Source organism: Thamnophis elegans, chromosome Z (assembly GCF_009769535.1).
Source record: "Thamnophis elegans isolate rThaEle1 chromosome Z, rThaEle1.pri, whole genome shotgun sequence".
NCBI classification, from domain to species: domain Eukaryota; kingdom Metazoa; phylum Chordata; class Lepidosauria; order Squamata; family Colubridae; genus Thamnophis; species Thamnophis elegans.
Window position 1 is genome coordinate 81400469 of NC_045558.1, and position 16415 is coordinate 81416883.

Below are 16415 nucleotides of genomic sequence, written 5' to 3' on the forward strand. Positions count from 1 at the left end.
TTTTAGATTACACTTCCTTCAAGCAGTGATAGAGGAAGAAATTTGCATTTTTCAACAAGACCGTGATTTTTATGCAAAACCATGTTCCATCATATGCTTCGAAGTACTCCATTGTGTGACTAGTCAGTAAAGGACATGGACCCCTTCCTCACTTGACCTACATCCTATTGAGAACTTGTGTTCCCTTCTTAAACATGAGATTTATGGTGAAGGAAAAAAGTACACCTCTCTGAACAGTGTCTGGGAGGCTGTGGTTGCTGCTGCACAAAAAGTTGATTGTCAACAGAAATTGACAACACCATAAATGAAAGGCTTATGACTGCTACTAAAAAGAAGCGTGGCTACATTGGTTATAGATTTTTTTTTAATATCAGAAATGTTTATTTGTAAATGTTGAGTTGTTTGTTTATTATTCTCACTTTAATAAACAAATAAACAAAGTGTGATGGGAAATTTTTCATTTTGTTGTGTAATAATTCTGCATATAATATATGCCCAATAATTGTGCACTCATAGATATTCTCCTAAGCCAAAACCTTACTTTTACTTTCTTAAATATTCAGGTTTGATGTTTATTAACACTTCAGAATGACCGAGAGCACTGCAGTTGTTCAATAATAAAATTAATCCTCCAAAATACAACTTGCCTAATAATAGTACACACAATGTAATTTACATTAAATTATTTAAAAGTCAGTTGCTTTTGGTGGGTCTGTATTCCCTATGTTTAAAATGTGATTCTTAGGTCTACAATGTAAAGAATCTAAAACTCAAATATTGCCTGCTGTGAATTACCTCTTTTTGAGTAGGAGGGAGAGGCAAATAAGAAAGATGATCTGACTTAAAATAGAACAATTACTGGTCTGAGTCAAGTTAAATGTGAAATCAAAATGCCGTGACTCAACTTTCACATCGAAATAAAAAGAGTGAACTTAGCAGTTGCCATTCTTCTTACTTGTGCTCAGCAAGGAAGGATGAAGTGGGCTTTGATTCCCCAAAATGTTCATTCTTGTGCTTCGCTTCTGCAGAACAAAGCATAGAATCATTAAGCATTAGCAGTTGTATGGAGCAAAAAGCACAAAGTCCGACCTGGTTCTCTTGAGAGGAAAAAGAAACCCAGATGCAAATCTATGAAGCTCACTGGAATGGGATGTGGACCACGAACAACATCTTGAGCTCTCTGGTAGAAAGGAGGATAAAACCAATTCACAGAAAGCAAATAATATAATTTTGAATATCCATTGATATGAATAGTGAAAACAGTGATTCTACAATTAGTTATAGGACAAATAGTGTATAACAGGCAATTTGATATACTGTATTTTTGGTATATAAGATGCACTCCCCCCCCCCAAAAAAAAGTGGGTGGAAATCTCTTTGTGTCTTACACAGTTAATGTTGCCAAAGCCCTGCCCACCCATCGGCCCCAGTCGTTCAGCCTCTGCCTCTGCACAATTTGCCTCCTTGCAGCAAATAGCAAACAGCCTGGTCAGCTTCAGCACAGCCTGATTTAGCATGAGCAGTTGATTGGCGATTGGATCTGCCTCCTGGAATACTGTCTATCAGCTGTTTCAGGCTGCGGGGATTGCCATTGCCCATCATCATTGCCACCTATTGCCACCTTCGTGTGCCCATTTTCTGCCAGTTCCAGGTGGCAATCCCCACCATCTGGAAGGGAAGTGCATCTGGGAGGACAAAAATAGGGCACAGGGAGGCCGAAAATGAGACACACTGAGGCTGAAAACGGAGCATGTGGAGGAGGCAATAGGCATCATCAGTGATGGGTGGTGATGGTAGCAGTGGCGATCCCTGCAGCCTGGAACAGTTGATAGTTGATATTCCGGGAGACAGATCCAACTGCCAATCAGCTGTTCGTGCTAAATCAGGCTGTGCTGAAGCTGACCAGACTGTTTGCTTTTTGCTGCAAGGAGGCAAACTGCGCAAAGGCAAAAAAAAATTCTTGTTTTTCTCTCCAAAAGCTAGGTGCGTCATATAGTCAGGAGTGTCTTTTGGTCCAAAAAAATATGGTGTGTTTTATTTTATATATAACATATAAATATGTTGATATATAAGATTACATTATATATTAATTAATAATTTAAGAGTGAGTTTAGTTCAATGATAAAAGTGCTGGCTCAGAAATCATTTCTAGGTCTGCTTGAGCCAATCATTCTCTCTCAATACAACCCACCTCATAAGATTGTTGTTATAGGGAAAATAAGAGAAAGGAGTTAGGGTATATTTTTGTGTTTAGCTGATCAAAAATAATAGGACTTTTTCTTCCATTCCCAAAAACTACCTATTACAGGGGTAGTGCCATCACATTGTCATCACGTGATGTATCGTGACTTTTCCTCCCTTCGCTAAATCAGAGATGGATTTGGCCAGTGTGTGATGCATCCTACCCACAGGCCGCAATTTTGATATCCCTAGCCTATTGTTTCACTAAGAAACTAAGGAGCAGAGCTTTAGATATTCACTATCTAAGAATGGAGATGTGGCAGGTAGATTGAAGAGAAAAGCATCTGTATAAAATGATCAATGAACGAAGAACAGAATAAAAATATCTGCACCTATCTATATCTGTTAGATAGGGTGAACAGATGAGACAGGACTCAGGCTTCAGTGATAACAATAGCTCTTTATTCAGCAACTACCATATTTTTTGGAGTATAAGACACACCAAGATTTTGAAGAGGCAAATTAAAAAAAAAGTGTTTGCACTCTGCAGACCTCCCCAAAATGGTCTGTTTTTTGCTTATTTCTGCCCTCCCCAGCCCCCCCCAGGAAAGCCTCCTAAAGGCTATGCACGGCCATTTTGGTGAAGGGGCGGGGTTTTGGGACGCAAAAAATGCTGTATTTGATGTATAAGATGCACCCAGATTTTCAGCCTCTTTTTTGAGGGAAAAAGGTGTATCTTATATGGTATGTACAAATCCAGCACTGGTCTGTCTAACAGCTAGATCTTTTATAGGGAGCTGTCAGATGGCACAGCCAATCGGCTTTGAGTATTCTCCTGCCGAATGGAGGACCTTGGTGGAGCCTATTGCTCCAGTCTCAATATGTAACAATATCCATTGCCCCTTCATTCAATTAATGCATGAAGAGGGCATAGCCTGACATATCTTTCTAGATTTGGCCCATGTACATTTTCTTAACATGAAACAATTTCTTAACATCTGTAAAATGCCACCCAAAGGATTGTAATGATTTTCCTAATAATCATTCCCATATCAGAGGAATCACACCCTGAAATGTCATTACCACCTCATTACTAATGCATATTTGAAGAACCATTAACAGTAACATAGTAAATAATATCTTTCTTCAACCAAATTTCAAATTCTTTTAAAAACATGAGCCCCTGTCCCATAGCTGATAGCTCCATCTATTGTGCAATCCCATGACTTGGGATTGCTTACAATACAAGATACAAGAGATTACAACAATAATGAAGTGCTCTTCTAACTTGCGATTGTTTCACATATATGTTTACAGAGAAAGGTTTGCCAATTGGCAAAGCAGAATGCAATCTCTTACCCTCCATGCATGGCCTTCTTCCAAAGCTGCACACTGTGCTTCTTCTGGATTTTCAATCACTCTTCCTATTTGTCCAGAAAAATCCATTGCTACTAATGAATTTTCAGAAACACTTCTCTGAAAGATTTTTTTTAAACAATCATTAAAATAACAATAACATGAAAATTGAAATGTTAGAAAAATAACACCTGGGCAGAATATATAAAATAACTGCTAATATGACTGCAATCACTCATTCAAAGGAAAACTTGATGAAATAAATCAAGCAGACATTAAATAATGGGTATGGAAACTATGGTTCTTAATGGTCCCAACAGCATGTCAGGTGAGGTATATTGGGTCACTGTAATTGAGAACAGACCTCCAACCAAATTTAAAATAAATTCCAAAGGACAACAAATAGAACAGTGTTTCTCAACATCAGAACTTAGTTATATGGATTTTTAACTCCCAAAATTCCCTAGCCAAAAACACTAAAATGAAACACTGTTCTAATTACTCCCTGACAAGACAGACAATAAAATTCTGAGATAAATAGTAGAGTAGAACTTCTAGCCATCTCATTTATTGGTATATAATTAAATGTAGTTAGGCAAATTGGATTTGCATTGCAATCCCATCCTTTAGTGCAATTTACACATTATTTCATTTTACTGATTAGTGATATTCTTTTTTACTTCTTTGGTTTTCTTATGATGTAAATTACTAAGAGTGTAACAGGATTATCATACTGACTCTATAAAAGTGTAGGGAGTGTTTCTCAACTTTAGCAATCTTAGGATGAGTGAACTTCAATTTCATTCTGGCTGGGGAATACTGGGAATTGAAATCCAGACATTCTGAAAGTTGAGAAAAAATAGTGTTGGGAATGTCAGGATTGGGTAGTTAAAAGCTAGCTTCTGTCGTTCAATGAGAAAAAGCAACTTGAACTCCTGGTATATTAGACAAATAATCTCTATACTTAAATTAACTTACCGCAGGAGTGGCAAAGTGAGGAAGCAGATTGTTCCTCTGTTGTGGAATTCTGTAATTTTGGTATAGCAACATCCCATACTGAAAAGTAGACAGAGAAAAAAAGCATTTGTTTTTTTTTATTCCGATTGTGATCATGGATTGTTTTGGGTTGGAGGGGGGGGCACGGCTTAAATCACAGACTTTGGCCTAAGAATTCTGTTCAGTTTTCAATTTCTTCAGAGGAAGGCAACTGCAGTAAAAGAATAATCCTTCTATTTCTACAGAGGTAGCAAAATAGGACAATCATACTGAAATTGGCAATATTTTACTACTGAATATATAGAAGATCATTATAGCATAGAAATAATGTCCTGCTTTATTTATTTATTTATTTATTTATTTATTTATTTATTTATTTATTTATATTAGATTAGATTTATAGAACTTAAAACAGTGTGGCATATAACAAAATAAATAAGTACAAACAAAAGCAAGTATGTAGTGTTTTTTTTTTAAAAAAAAATCCACTATCTAAAATATAACTTGAAAACCAAACATAACAACTAAACAACCAAAAGAAAAATCCATTCAATTAGATCCAAATGCTGGGGTAACCTCAATTATTCTTTTTTGTTTCTAGTCCTTCTCTTTTGTTAAACAGATTTGTTTCATTTAATTAATAATATTGATTTTAAATCAACCAATCAGTTGAATAGCTTGCCGTGAAACACTGTAGGTGCTCCATCAGCGGAAGCTTTTAAGAAGGGACTGGGGGACAACCCGGAAGTGTTGTGGCGAGAATGGCTGGGAAAATAGCGAGCTCTGCTGTGCTACACAAAAACCCAGCCAGCAAACCACTGTCCAGAGGTCCTTGGTGGACCAGAACCGTCCTCAAGAGATGAGGCACAACGAGAGGCATTTCAGGCAACTGTGAGGAGTGAGGCAAACTCCCCAGCAAGTCCAACTCAAAGCTCTCTAAAGATTGGTAATGGGGTAGCAGCCATCTTCGAATGACTGCTCTGGAGCTGGGGCAGCTGGAACAAGTTTGGTACAGGAGCAGAGGAAGAGACAGAGTGTTTGACCTGGAGGAAGATAGGGCGATGTTAACATTAAAAGAAATTAATTTTGGTGCTTAAAAAAATTTCCGGAGCTAAGCTAGTGGCTAACATCCCTTGGAACACAGAGGGCGGAAAGGAGAAAAAAGCTATTGGTGATAAAATACCAAGCCTAAGGAAAATTTGATTAATAAAACTGGAACTGGAAAAATTCCAAACTATAAAAGGGAAGATTTGGAAAATTTGTGTATGGATTTTGAGCCTTTGGTTTGACTTTTGGCAAATTTTGACTAATTAGTAATTTGATCGTACAGAGGAACAACAAAATCCATCTACTGGAGAGAAGAAACATTTTGGCATTTTGAAACAAAGCATTTTGAAGGAGGATGTGGTCCATCTTTTCTGACTTCATTTTGTCTACACTGGAAGAAAATAAAGAATTTTCAAAAAGGACTGGAACTATCCTGGGACTTGATATTAAAGAGTGGAAATAAGAAGAGGGATTGATTTAATTGTGGTAAAATGTGAAAAATATTAAAAGTATATTAAAACTGATCATGGAGGGTGGGATGTTTGAGGAATTGTTGGAAATGTTAAAAAATGCACGAGCAACATTAAAAGGTAACAAAGAGGCAAGAAAAGGAACCAGAAAAATTGTTGAAATTGGAAACAGGAGGGGAACAGGCAAGTAACATAAATGAACAAGAAGTTAACAAGGTAGAAAAAGAAATGGAAAAGAAAACTCAATGGGGTAATACTAGTGAGATTTATAGAGGAACAAAAAGAGTAGAGAGGAAAAAAGGGAAATTGTATCCGAAAAAGACATTAGCCAAAAATAAAGAGAAAAATCATGGGAAATGGAAAGAGAAATTTGGGGAAGAGATACTCAAATAACCTATAGAAAAGTGATAGAAAAAAAGAAAAAATACAAGACATATAAAAAGAGAAATAGGAGATTGGTAGAATGATATGAACTAGTAGAATGAAATGAAATATTGTAAACAAGGCAACAGTATATAGTATAGGATGTGTATGAGTTATATTATTTGTTCAGTATTTAACAGATAAAGTCGCTCGGATTCGGACAGACCTGGACTCCACTTGCACGGTACCAGCCGAGGTACCGGGGAAGGTCTTGAGCGGAGTTTATGGACTGAGTTTCAACTTGTCGCGCCTGAGGAAGTGGACAAGGCCATGGGAGCGGTGAATGCCTCCACTTGTATACTGGACCCGTGCTGGCTGGTTTCGACCAGCAGGGAGGTGACACGTGGCTGGATCCAAATGATAATTAATACCTCCCTCTGGGAGGGATCCTTCCCGCTCCTCCTAAAGGATGCGGTGGTGAGACCCCTCCTGAAGAAACCGTCTTTGGACCCAGCCATCTTGAGCAACTATTGTCCAGTCTCCAACCTTCCCTTTGTAGGGAAGGTTGTTGAGAAAGTGGTGGCCTCTCAACTCCGACGGTCCTTGGATGAAACCGATTATCTAGATCCCTTTCAGTCCGGTTTCAGGCCTGGTTACAGCATGGAAACTGCTTTGGTCATGCTGATCGATGATCTCTGGCGAGCCAGGGATAGGGGTCAGTCCTCTATCCTAGTGCTCCTTGACCTCTCAGCGGCCTTCGATACCATCGACCATGGTATCCTTCTGCGACGGTTGCGGGAGGTGGGAGTGGGAGGCACCGTTCTTCGGTGGTTCTCCTCCTACCTCTCGGACAGGTCACAGTCGGTGTTGGTTGGGGGGCAGAGGTCGACCCCTAGGCCCCTAAATTATGGGGTGCCGCAGGGCTCGGTCCAGTCCCCCTTCCTATTTAACATCTACATGAAGCCGCTGGGTGAGATCATACAGTGGCACGGGATTAACTACCATCAATATGCGGACGATACACAATTGTATCTGTCTGCCCCATGCCAACTCAGTGAAGCGGTAGAAGTGATGTGCCAGTGCCTGGAGGCTGTTAGGGTCTGGATGGGAACGAACAAGCTTGCGCTCAATCCCGACAAGACTGAATGGCTATTGATGTTCCCTCCCAAAGATTGGCAAACTATTCCATCTCTCACGCTGGGGGGTGAAAATATACGCCCCTCAGAAAGGGTTCACAATTTGGGAGTCCTCCTGGACCCACAGCTGACTTTAGATCACCATTTGTCGGCTGTGACCAGGGGGGGTCTTTGCCCAGGTTCGCCTGGTGCACCAATTGCGACCCTACCTGGACCGGGAGGCACTTCAGATAGTCACTCACGCCCTCGTCACCTCAAGACTGGATTACTGTAATGTGCTCTACATGGGGCTGCCCTTGAAAAGTGTTTGAAGACTTCAGCTGGTCCAGAATGCAGCCGCGCGAGCAATTGTGGGTACACCCAGGTACACCCACATTACACCTATCCTCCACGAGCTGCACTGGCTACCCATTGGTCTCCGGACACGCTTCAAGGTGCTAGTTGTTACTTATAAAGCCCTGCATGGCATTGGACCTGGGTACCTGAGAGACCGCCTCCTGCCAATTACCTCCCAAAGACCGATTCGATCTCACAGGCTTGGCCTTCTCCGGGTTCCATCGGCCAGCCAATGTTGGCTGGCAACCCCCCGGGTGAGAGCCTTCTCTGTTGCTACGCCGGCCCTCTGGAATGAGCTCCCCATGGAGATCCGGACCCTTACTACCCTCCCGGCCTTCCGTAAAGCTACCAAGTCCTGGCTGTTCCGACAGGCTGGGGGCTGTTGAAATATCCAGCCCCGCCTCAATTGTGAATGTTGTGCATTTTTAAATTCTTTGTATTGTCATTTATTTCCCTTTCCCTGTTTACTGTTAGCTGCCCGGAGTCCTTCAGGAGTGGGCGGCATACAAAACTAATAAACAACAACAACAAACATATTAATACTCTTAAATGTGTAATTAATGCTGACTGTACAAAAATTGTTTAAAAATGATATTGTTTATATATGTAAATGAGAAATGGGAAAATATGAGAAGAAAAGTAATATGGCTAAAATTGGAAATAATGAAATATATAATGTAGAATGAATTTTGTGGGAATGTTAAAGGGGAAATCCGGACAACACTTTGTTTACAAAAGAATTTTTTTATTATGTAACAAAAATGAACTAAAAAACTTTTTATAAAAAAATAAAGAAGGGACTGGACAGCCATTTATCTGGAATGGTGTAGGGTCTCCTGCTTAATAAGGGGGGTGGAATAGAACAGGGATGTCAAACTCAAGGGCTGGGGCTGGATTGGGCCCATGGAGTGCTTAGATCTGGTCTGCAGGACTGCCCTGAAAACACTGGCCATGGTGCTTCTACTAGTGAAAATGGAGCTTGCAAGGGTACAGCTCTCCTGACTTCCATTTTTGCTGTTAGAGGGTTGCAGGAGGCTGTCACAGCCAAAAATGGAGCTTGGGAGCCTGTTTTCACTGACAAGAGTGGTCAGGCCACCACAGGCTTCCCCCGACATGAGTGATGTCACATCCACCATGGCCACACCTGCCTTGCCTCCCAAGGTCAAACACAACCCTGATGTGGCCCTCAATGAAATCGATACCCTTGGACTATAAGCTCTCCAAGGTCCCTTCCAACTCTGTTATTCCTCATACTATTCTCAAGAAATGGCTATTGCTTTCATTATTTACCCAATCCAGAGCAATCCAGATAATCCTCATTTAATGACTACAACTGGAGCCAGAAATTTTATTGCTAAATGAAGTAGTTGCTAAGTGGGAAAACAGTGAGCTGGAATGTCCCAAAGGTGCCTTTTTAAGGAGACAACTGGACTTTGTTTTTTCTTTTGAAGATGTTTTACTTCTCATCCAAGAAGCTTCTTCAGCTCTGACAGGGGGAAATGGAAGGATTTGCATTCCTTGCAGAAAGCTGGTAATCTACATCCTTTTAGAGGATTATTGAAGCACTTTTGGAGGTTTATCTGTGTTTTGGGGGAGAGGCGTCACCTGAACCACTACTCAATGACCCTCTAAAAGGATGCAGATTACTAGCTATCTGCAAGGAATATAAATTCTTCTATTCCTCACTGCCTGTCAGAGCTTAAGTAGCTTCTTGGATAAGAAAGAAAAGAAAAAAACAAGAAAGTCCAGTTGCCTCCATGGTTAAGATAACCATGACTTGGATGACCAATAATCTCTACAGACAGTGAACTGGAATGTGCACTCTAGTTTAAAACTGACAAAATTATGTCCTGGGATAATTAACCATGGGAATTACATTCCCTTATTGTTAATTCATTCATTGGGTAGGAAGGGTTTACATGTAATCTCTCCACTCTTTAAGGAAGGGGAGGGGAGGAAAAGACAAGCAATTTTTGTAGACAATCTCTCCTGTGCCCGGCCTTCTTTTTTCTCCTCCTTCCTCACATTGTGGAGGCTAGAAAGGAAGGAATTATGAGAGAGTAAACAGGTATACATTGGGGAATATACTTGCTGTTTTTGTAGCACATCAGCACATTCCCTTTGATATGTATCCTCCATTATGTGCCTACTCTCTTGTAATACTTTCCTCTCCAACAATTTTCCTTTGCAAAGTTGTGGGGGGGATAACAAATCAGGAGAGAACATTGCATGACTGCAATGACTACAACTTGCAAAAATCATGAATGCGAACATTAGTTATAAAGTTACTTTTTCAACATAACTCTAATTTTGAACAAGGCATTCACATGCAAGAACTACCTGTAATAGTCTGAAACACTAAAATTGCTCTTTCATCTAAACATTCATTGGGGTTTTTTTGCTTTATTAATCAGGACTGCAGTGTATAAGTTATGTTCTTTAGAACTTGGTTTCAAAATAGTTCCAATTGTTCCTATTGCGGCCCACCAGTGGCCAGTGGAGCTGGCAACAGATTTGGACAGTGGGGAGGTTGGGGAAGAACATGGGCCAGTCCTGGAGTCTGAGGAAGGCTCTGATGAGGGCTCTGTGTCAGAGGCAGAGAGTGGGCCAGAGCCATATGCCAGCTATCATTTGCCTTCAGAGTCCAACATCGGTGATTTGATTTGATTTATTGATTTATTGCATTTCTATGCCGCCCTATTCCCAGAGGGACTGGGTGAGGCAGACGAACAACTGGAGCCTGTTTCCAGTGTGCGCATGCACAGAGTTACCAGATGAAGGGAATAACTAAAGAACAGGGGTCGACTTGGGAGTAAGGCCAAATGATGAATGGCCTCTCCCAGAGGAAATAAGAGAGGAGTGAAAGAGGAGTGGAGTTTGCAAGAGACAATTGGTTCACTAATTGATTAGTGACTCTCTGAGACTCCTTGCCAAGTTCTGCAGATATCGGCCTGTCAGCGCTCCAAGCCAGATAAGGTGTGACAGTAAATCCTCCTTTGAAAGACTTTGCTGGCTGTGAATGGGCAGAATTCACTGCAAATTAATAAAAGGGTTTTTTGCAGGGACAAAGTGTTTGTTTCATGCTCTTGGGAAATCTCAGTCAGAACAGTTCCTTCTAACTGTTGTCAAATGCTATCTCTCCTTCATGATTATATGTACACTCTATTTCCTAGGTGAGAATCTCTATCTTTTGATTTGAAGTATTACAAAAGTGCTCAGAAAATATATCTTTCTTTTATCCTCCAGGTGCCTGATTCTAAATATGATTTCACTAGCCTAAATATTATTTGGCTAGTTGGTTTTCATCCAAGAAACATCATCGGTTGTGAAGGTAGTGGATAGATCCCATCACAATTGATGGAGCTTCTTGGATGAGAATAGTAACATTTTACTCTTCTTCATCAAGGAAAATACAGTCCAATTGCTTTTTGAAAAAGCACATTTTGAGACAACTATGACCTGGATGACTGAGAATCTCCACAGACATTTTGATGAAGTATTTTTCTTTTCACTCTGAAGGCCTTCTGATGTATTATTTAAATATTTCTTTTTCCACTGAGCAGGTCAATTGTCAGGTGACAAGGACTATTTCATTGCTAAAACTCAGTCTAAAAATCTAACTGGAACAGTTCTGGAGAATTGATATACTTCAATGCACAAAACTTGTTGGCCACTACTTTCATAAATATTTTGACCAAACATGGGGATATTTATAATAGAGCAACTGCTCTGAACTATCTCTAGATCTTTAGAACCCCTATTAACCTTTTGAAGCCATTCTATACTGAAGCATCTGGCATTCCCAAAACTGATTATATTAACTCCCCCTGCTTGGTCTACAGCGAGGATGGCTCTTCAATGGCATATAGCTTTGGATAGACTGCTAAACACATCCTGGAAATTGTTCATTTTTGTTCCAGTTGTTTTGTTAGCCGCCCTGAGTCTCTTGCGAGTGGGCGGCATACAAATCCTAATAAACACTATTTATACCAGTTTCACTTCTATCATCCTTATTTTAGAATAAATGAATTTCACTTGATTCAGCCCTGGATTTTTTCTATCTACCTTCCCTTTATTGCAAAGATAATAATTTATTAAATCCAAATAATAAATAAAATGGTTTCTTAGAAAGATCTTAACTGTGCCTGAGTTCATATGAAAGATGAATGCAGGATCTCAAATCACACAAGTTACCATAAATATGAACTAGCCCTATAGTTATCCACAGTGGTGGGATTCAAAAAAGTTTTACTACCAGTTCTGTGGACATGGCTTGGTCGGCATGGCAGGGGAAGGTTGCCGCAAAATCCCCATTCCCTCCCAATCAGCTGGGACTATTCTCGGGAGGCAGAGAACAGATGGGGGCAGGGCCAGTCAGAGGTGGTATTTACCGGTTCTCTGAACTACTCAAAGTTTCTGCTACCAGTTCTCCAGAACTGGTCAGAATCTGCTGAATATCACCTCTGGTTATCCAGTACCTTGAGTAGTCTAAAGGCAGTCATCCAACATGTTCTGCTTTGTTCATCCTCAGCACACAGCAATCTTAATTCTTTAGCTTCATTCCTTACTCTGTTGGGCTATAGAACAATAAAATATTAATTCTGTCTTTCATCTATGAAATTAATTTACAGTTTAGATGTAATATTCAAATCCTAAGCATTTACTATATTGTAGAATTCAGACTGCTCGTATAAACTGAGAAATGTCTGAATAGGCATATAGGCATTATCTACTTTAAAAAAAAAATCTAGGCAAAGTCTGAAAGTACAACCATCGCTAGATTCTCTTGGAGAAGAACAGGTAAATCTTTTTGTTGTGGTTCACTATTATTATCAAATGTTGCGGTGCGTGATGTTGTTGCTGGTAGTTGGTCCATGGCCTCAAGCTGGGCTGGGTCCTGATATTTTGTCTGCATGTCAGTCGTGAACTGTTGGGCCCTTAGCTGATTCATGTGTCCACACCCTTCCATCCTCTAGATGCACCTCAAAGGAGCAGGGCCCCGTAATTCTGACTACCCTTCCCATTAACCACACAGGGTGGCCAGCATAGTTTCTGGCATATACTGGGGTGTCCATAACAAAACTCATTAATTGTCGGGTCGAGCCTAGGGGGGTGTCTGGAGCGTAATCTGGGTGAAGCCAGTCTAATCTAATTTTTAACCTAACCTAATTTTCCGACCCATTAATTGTCCCGCTGGACTTAGGTTAGTTATTGGGCACAGGGTGGCATCCTGCCACATGAGGAATTTATTAACCTTCTTCTGCCAGTTAACTCCCTCCAGTCTGCCTAAGGCCTCCTTAGTGGTGTGAACCGCCCATTCCACCATGCCGTTTGCTGCAGGGTTGAAGGGTGCTACCCAAGCATGTCACATTCCCAGTCCTGCCAAGAACCCTGCAAAAGGAGCAGCAGTAAACTGTGGCCCATTATCAGTTACCAGAACGTTGGGTATTCCATATGTGGCAAATAACTTTTGGAGGGCCCCTATGACTGCCACAGCATTTGTGGGAGCCATGATTAGGACCTCCACCCATTTTGAAAATGCATCAACCACAATTAGGAATATTTGGCCTCAAAATCTAAATGGATTCACAACCACAGTGTTTTAGGTTGGTTTCAATTTTGCACTCATGCCCTGGGGTCTGCGGGTCTGGATAGTTGGCATGGCATAGGGTGCATCTGAACACCCAACTAGCAATGTCCTGGGCCACATTTGGCCACCAGGTATAGCTACAGCCCAAAGCCTTCATTCTGCATATGCCTGGATGACCCTCAGGTAACAAGGATAGGATCGAGCCCCTCAAAGTAGATGGAATCACCACCTGGCTCCCCCATAACAGACAACCCTTCTGGGATGATAGCTCATGCTGCCAGACAACATAAAGCTTGTAGGTATTTTCCAAATTCTCCATAGGCCACCTCCTAGGTACCCATTCTAACACCCTGACCAATGTATTGTCCTTCAAAATGTGTTTGGTGACGTCTGCTGTGTTGAGTGGGAGGGCGAGGTCATTGATTAGCAAAATACAGGAAACTGTGGCAGGCTCTTCTACTTCTATTGGCAAAGGGCAGCGGCTGAGTGCATCGGTGTGGCATAAATGTTTTCCTGGTCTGTGATGCAGCATGTAGTTATAAGCTGCCAGGAATAAAGTCCAACGGGTGAGGCGAGGTGACAGAATTTGTGGGGATTGCTTATCCCCAGCAATAAGTCCAAGCAATTGTTTGTGGTCTGTGACTAGGTGAAAATGGCAGCCATATACTCATGGAATCTCTTAATTTCAGAAACTATAGCCAAAGTCTCCTTATCTAGTTGGCTATAGTTTCTTTCCAGAGGGGAGAGCGTCCTTAAAAAGAAGGCAATAGGTGCCTCAAGTCCTGATGGTAGTTTATGACTGAGGACTGCTTCCACTCCATATGGAGACGCATCGCATGCTAGCAGTAAGGGAAGCTCCTCATTGAATTGCAGAAACACAGTCAGAGGTTAACAACAATTTGAAAGCTTTAAGTCCTATGGTTTTTGTCTTTCCCCACACCCATTTAGCCGATCAATCCAGGAGGCAGTGTAGGGGTTCTGCATTGATGCCTTACGTGGTAGAAACATATTATAAAAGTTCAGCAGCCCCAGGAATGCCTGGAACTCTGATTTGTTCTGTGAGGCTGGGACTTTCTGAATAGCCTGAATCTTGGATGGTGTAGGATGTAGGCCGGCAGTATCAATAATATAGCCCAGGAATTCCACGCTAGGGCCAGCTATGCGGCAGTTGGTAGGTTTAAGTTTTAATCTGACGCTCTGGAACCGGCAAAGGACTGTGTGCAGCTGGGCCATTAGGTCAGCATGGGAGGTGGCAGATACCAGGACATCATCGAATTAAGGGATGATGCCTGGTATCCCCTGCAGTAAATGTTCCATTAAATTCTGGAACAGGCCAAGAGCCACGCACACTCCAAATTGGAGCCATCAGCATTAAAAAAAACCTCGTAAACTAAGGTTGCCTTATCTACTGGCAACTGCTGATAAGCCTGAGCTAGGTCAAGCTTAGCAAAAATTGACCCTTGTCCTAAGGAATGCAGTGCTGCATTTCAGGGACGGGGTATGCAGTCTGCTGCAACCTGTAGTTCAAAGTGCATTTGTAATCAGCACATAAATGCACAGATCCATCAGTCTTTAATGGGATCACCAAAGGTATCTCCCAAGGTGCATGATCTACAGGTTCTAATATTCCTTGGGCTATCAACTTATTGAGCTCCGTGTCTACTTTGGGCTTTAATGCAAACGGAATTCGCCGTGGCTTGAAGTGCCTCAGGGTGACTTGGGGGTCAATATAAAATGAAATTGGGGTATCTGTATAGCAACCAAGTCCCGCATTAAATACTGCCGGAAATTCTTGGGCCAATGCTTCCAATTCCCCTTTTGAGCTGAATTGAACTTGATCAATGACAGTCACTCTCAGTCCAAGAGCATCAAACCATTCCAACCCAGTAGACTGGGGCAGTTTCCCTGCACTATGACCACTGGCCACTTCTTATGGAACTGCTTGAAAACTACTCCCGGAGGTAGCTTCCCAATACCGGAATGGAACTGCCCTGAAAATCCCTAAGTCTTAACAAACAGGGAAGCAGTCTTGCTTTGCACAGCCTAGGCAAGATTCTTTTAGCAATGCTCCATGAGATTATGGATACAGTGGAGCCGGTGTCCACCTCCATTGAGCAAGTTTTCCTTCTAAGGAAACAGTAACAAAAATCTTTCCCTTTGTCTTATGGACAATTTGGTCCACTAATGTCTCACTACCCTCATCGTGCACAGAATAACAGTTATCCTTTCTGTGAGATTGAAATATATTCTGCCTCCTCGGGTACATACTGGACCTTGTGAGTGAACTAGATGGGGGCCTTGCGGCAGGTAGGGCCGCCCTGCAAGCTCTAGCTATACGCCCTCGCTTGCCACATTTGAGACAAACAGCAGTTTTAAAACGGCAGTCTGCTCTTCCATGGTTACACCCACACCCTGGGCACTTAGGTTGTAAACTCTGGGGCTTACCCTGCTGACCTCTAACCTGCCCAGTCCATATGTGATGGACATCCTCCTCCTCAGCATTGTCAGGGCTGATATCTTCATGGTGGACATCTATTTGTTTTCCTGCAGTTTGCAGATTTGACTTTCTTTGGATTTCTTCTATCGACTTGTTCGACATCTCGATTGCGTGGGCTTCATCCAGCACAGACTGCAAGGTTAATTCAGTCTTGGCCAGGAGGTGGCGCTGTAGGTGGAGGTCTCGAACACCAGCAATGACTTGGTCCAGCAGGACAGTGTCAAGACCCCGGAACTCACAGAAAAGGGTGGCTACTCTCAGGGCAACTAAATAATCATTAAATGATTCCCCCTCACGCTGGTTTCTTCCGCGGAAAGCATGTTGTCGGGCTATGCAAAACGGTGCTGGGGCATAGTGGTTTTTTTAGTTTAGCCATCAACACCTCCCATGGCACATTATGGACGGATTGTGGTGCCACTAATGTGCCCGCAATTTTAAACATT

At 41.7% G+C, this 16415-nt stretch overlaps 1 protein-coding gene across 4 annotated transcripts in view; it reads right to left on the reverse strand.

Moving 5' to 3' along the window:
- Nucleotides 1-16415, reverse strand: part of GRB10 (growth factor receptor bound protein 10) — a 141941-nt gene that overhangs the window by 11403 nt on the left and 114123 nt on the right. For all 4 annotated transcript variants that reach the window (XM_032237917.1, XM_032237916.1, XM_032237919.1 and 1 more), the window contains exons 11-14: nucleotides 12364-12462; nucleotides 4516-4593; nucleotides 3541-3657; nucleotides 956-1022 (exon numbers count right to left, since the gene is read on the reverse strand). In XM_032237917.1, coding sequence (XP_032093808.1) covers nucleotides 956-1022; nucleotides 3541-3657; nucleotides 4516-4593; nucleotides 12364-12462 — 361 coding nt within the window. The remainder of the gene's footprint in view (nucleotides 1-955; nucleotides 1023-3540; nucleotides 3658-4515; nucleotides 4594-12363; nucleotides 12463-16415) is intronic.